General features: G+C 51.7%; 1 protein-coding gene across 1 annotated transcript in view; it reads right to left on the reverse strand.

The window, feature by feature from the left end:
- Positions 1-556: 556 nt before the first annotated feature.
- The window catches only part of LOC310966415 (dachshund homolog 2-like), a gene marked incomplete at both ends in the record, with an annotated part of 11,434 nt that continues 8,407 nt past the window's right edge, over positions 557-3,583 (reverse strand). Inside the window, 3 exons of the mRNA XM_083941005.1 lie at positions 557-622; positions 2,468-2,644; positions 2,760-2,907. Of these exons, the coding sequence (XP_083797131.1) occupies positions 557-622; positions 2,468-2,644; positions 2,760-2,907 (391 nt within the window). The remainder of the gene's footprint in view (positions 623-2,467; positions 2,645-2,759; positions 2,908-3,583) is intronic.

The raw sequence follows: 3,583 nt of genomic DNA on the forward strand, positions 1-3,583 counted from the left end.
ACAACCTTACAAACACACAACCTTACACACGACCTTACAAACACACAACCATACAAACACACAACCATACAAACACACAACCTTACACACGACCTTACAAACACACAACCTTACAAACACACAACCTTACAAACACACAACCTTACACACAACCTTACACACACACGACCTTACAAACACACAACCTTACACACACACAACCTTACAAACACACAACCATACAAACACACGACCTTACAAACACACAACCATACAAACACACAACCATACAAACACACAACCTTACAAACACACGACCTTACAAACACACAACCTTACAAACACACAACCTTACAAACACACATTTCCGCGCTGACACGCTCAATGAAGTACTTCCACGCGCTCACATGTGGGTCTGATAAGGTGCATACATCAAAGGGAGGCCGCGGTGTCTCTGTGTCTGCGTAATGTCTCCACTAATCCAGCCCGGGCCCCAACACACACACACATACATGTGCCCACCACGTGTGTGTCTCTGTGTGTGTGTGTGTGTGTGTGTGTGTGTGTGTTCAGGTACCTTGTACAGCGCCGTTGTCTTGCTGGTTTCCATTAACTTCAGGTTTATCCTCGGCTGCGGCGGCGTCTGGTTTGAAACCCAAAGACAAGAAGAGTCTCAGTGGGTCGGCCAATAAAAAGCAAACAAACACACAGCGGCGCGTTCCTGCGCGCAGCTCGACAACAACCTGGGTTTACCAAGACGCCGCAAACGTTGTTGTTGTTGCCGTGTGTACAGTAGGTCTCTCTCTCTCTGTCGTGTGTTTTGTTTTTGTTGCACTAGAGCTTGTTCCCTCGGGGGGTAATAAAGGTTTATTGGGTCGGTGGTTATGGTCAAAGCACCAAAACGAAAACACGCCGTCGTCTGAGCACGTGAGCAGAGCGCGGAGGAGATTTCGGGGACGTTTGCGGAGGAGTTTGGCACTTTCAAAGGTTTATTGGGTTGAATTTAGAGGATTAGACGGATGCAATTCATTCATCTTCAGCCTCTCGTCCCTGTCGGGGTCGCGGGGGGGCTGGAGCCGATCCCAGCTGACATCGGGCGTGAGGCGGGGTCCACCCTGGACAGGACGCCAGTCTATCACAGGGCACATAGAGACGAACAGAGACAGACAACCATTCACACCTACGGGTGATTTAGAGTCATCAATGAACCGAACACCTGCACGTCTTTGGACTGTGGGAGGAAACCGGAGAACCCGGAGAAAACCCACGCAGACACGGGGACAACATGCAAACTCCACACAGAAGGGCCCCAGCCGGGATTCGAACCAGGAACCCTCTCACTGTGAGGCAACAGTCCTAACCACTGGTGTAACAATTCTTTAGAAAACATGGTGCCATCGGAGCACGTGAGCGGAGCGCGGAGAAGATTTTTGGGACATTTTGCGAAGGAATGGGGGCAATTTTTATTTAAAATTTTGAATGGGAGTGTTTTTTTTTTTCTCATCTCATCTTCAGCCTCTTATCCGGGGTCGGGTCTCGGGGGCAGCAGCTCCCGCAGGGGACCCCAAACTTCCCTTTCCCGGGCCACATTAACCAGCTCTAACTGGGGGATCCTGAGGCGTTCCCAGGCCAGTGTGGAGATCTAATCTCTCCACCTGGTCCTGGGTCTTCCCCGAGGCCTCCTCCCAGCTGGACGTGCCTGGAACACCTCCCTAGGGAGGCGCCCAGGGTTCATCCTTACCAGATGATCCTGAACCACCTCAACTTGGTTTTATTTAACATTTTTGTTCAAAACGTGATAAAGTTCTCACAAATAAACCTGTTGAAAGGTTATTTAACTGTTTCATTTGCATGGATGACAAAACAAAACGTTCATATGAGACAGTTTGTTTAAATTACCCACAAATCCAAATTGGAAGTCTCCAGTTGGGAATATCTCAAAGTCCCGCGTGTAACTTTTCAATGGAAAGAAAATTCACCGTTAAATCAAATACAGAAAACGCAGCATTACGATCTGAGTTGCGGCCGTTGTTATGTTCGGAGTATCGCTCTAACTTCAGCAAAACTTCCCACTTGCACGTCTCAGAGGTAACGTTTTAAAATCAGAAGCCCAAAGGCGACAAAACCGCTCGGATAGGGGGTGGGAAACAAAAGTGGGCGGGGTTAAAATAAGTGCGTTTGTAACGTAACAACAGTGACGCGTGAACGGGACACGAACCGCGGCGGCCCGTCAGGTGAAAGTCCAGTGTTTGACCCGTCCACCACGCGGAGCTGCCTCCTTGTGTCTGGAGCTCTTAGCCCTGAGCGTCTACCTTCACCGCGGACGGGTCTGCAGTTGAGATTCTGGTGCGGAGTGGGCGTGGCTAAACGTCTGTATTAGGCGGGAAAAAATCTCAATGTACTTTCTCGATTCTATTCCAATGAACGCAACTTTTTACGTTTTCTTTCTGGAGCTAACGGGGACACAAAGCTCCCGCGGACGCCGTACCGTTGTTGTTGTTGTTGTTGTTGTTGGCGACGTGCAGCGGCTCGGGAGACGGGGAGGACGAGGACGAGTGTTTCAGGGCGTCCTCCACCCGCTCCCTCCTCTTGGACTCGAACTCCAGCGCCTCCTGCAGCTTCCTCTTGGCCTTCTTCTCCTTCTTCAGACGCTTCTGGATGGAGGCTGAGGGAGGAAAGAGACGCCATCACGTGACGGGGGGGCACAGGAAACACACGCCTACATTTCCCAGAAGGCCTTTCAGCGACCAGCGTGAGCCTGTGAGGTAAAAACACTTTACCTCTGCTCTGTAGTTCGGAGGTGAGCTGTCGTTCCAGACTCTCTCTCATCTCTCGTTCTCTGTAGAGCTCCATCTTCAGCTCTCTCTTCTCCGCCTGGATGTGTTTGTCCTGCACGCGGGCGTTCTCCACCGCCACCTTCAGCAGGCCCTGAGACGAGACGAAGAAGAACAAGGTCACGGGAGAATTACAGATGTTTAAACGGACGTGTCTAAGCGCAGGTTCAGGGCGCGCTCACACTGTGCCTCCGTCCCGTGCCCCAGCTCGTTTCACGGCTAAAGTCTGGTTCCTTTGACCAGTGTGAGTGCAACCGTACCACGTCTAGGAGCGGCACGCTTGCCGTCCACGGCCCGTTTGGGAGAGGTGGGCTTTTGTAAAGCACGTTTGCACGTGTACGAGCACGAGCGTGCGCACGTGTACGAGCACGAGGCCTACGGTGGTTCTGAGGTCATTTCCTGTGCGCCTGTTGGGACGTAGAAAAAAGAAGGAGGGACCATGCGCGGACATTTCAAACAATGGCGGTGAAAGGTTCACGTTGGTGTGATGCGGAGGTGGAGTGTTTACTGCAGATTTGGTCGATGAAAAGATTCAAAAACAGTCGACAAGACGCACAAAAACTCCGAGGTCTACGGAAAGATCTGGAAACAAAGCCACGCATCGCCATGACGTCATCAATGCGTGTGACGTGTTACGGCGTGATGACGTATAGGCAGCAAGAAGCATTCTCCGAGGCCCAGGTAGTGTGAGTACAAACGGGCCTGGAGGGGGGGACAAGGACCCTAAAGCACGGGGCACGGGACGGAGGCACAGTGGGAGGGCGCCCTGA

The sequence above is a fragment of the Echiichthys vipera genome, assembly GCF_963691815.1.
Source record: "Echiichthys vipera genome assembly, contig: SCAFFOLD_143, whole genome shotgun sequence".
Taxonomy (NCBI): Eukaryota; Metazoa; Chordata; class Actinopteri; order Perciformes; family Trachinidae; genus Echiichthys; species Echiichthys vipera.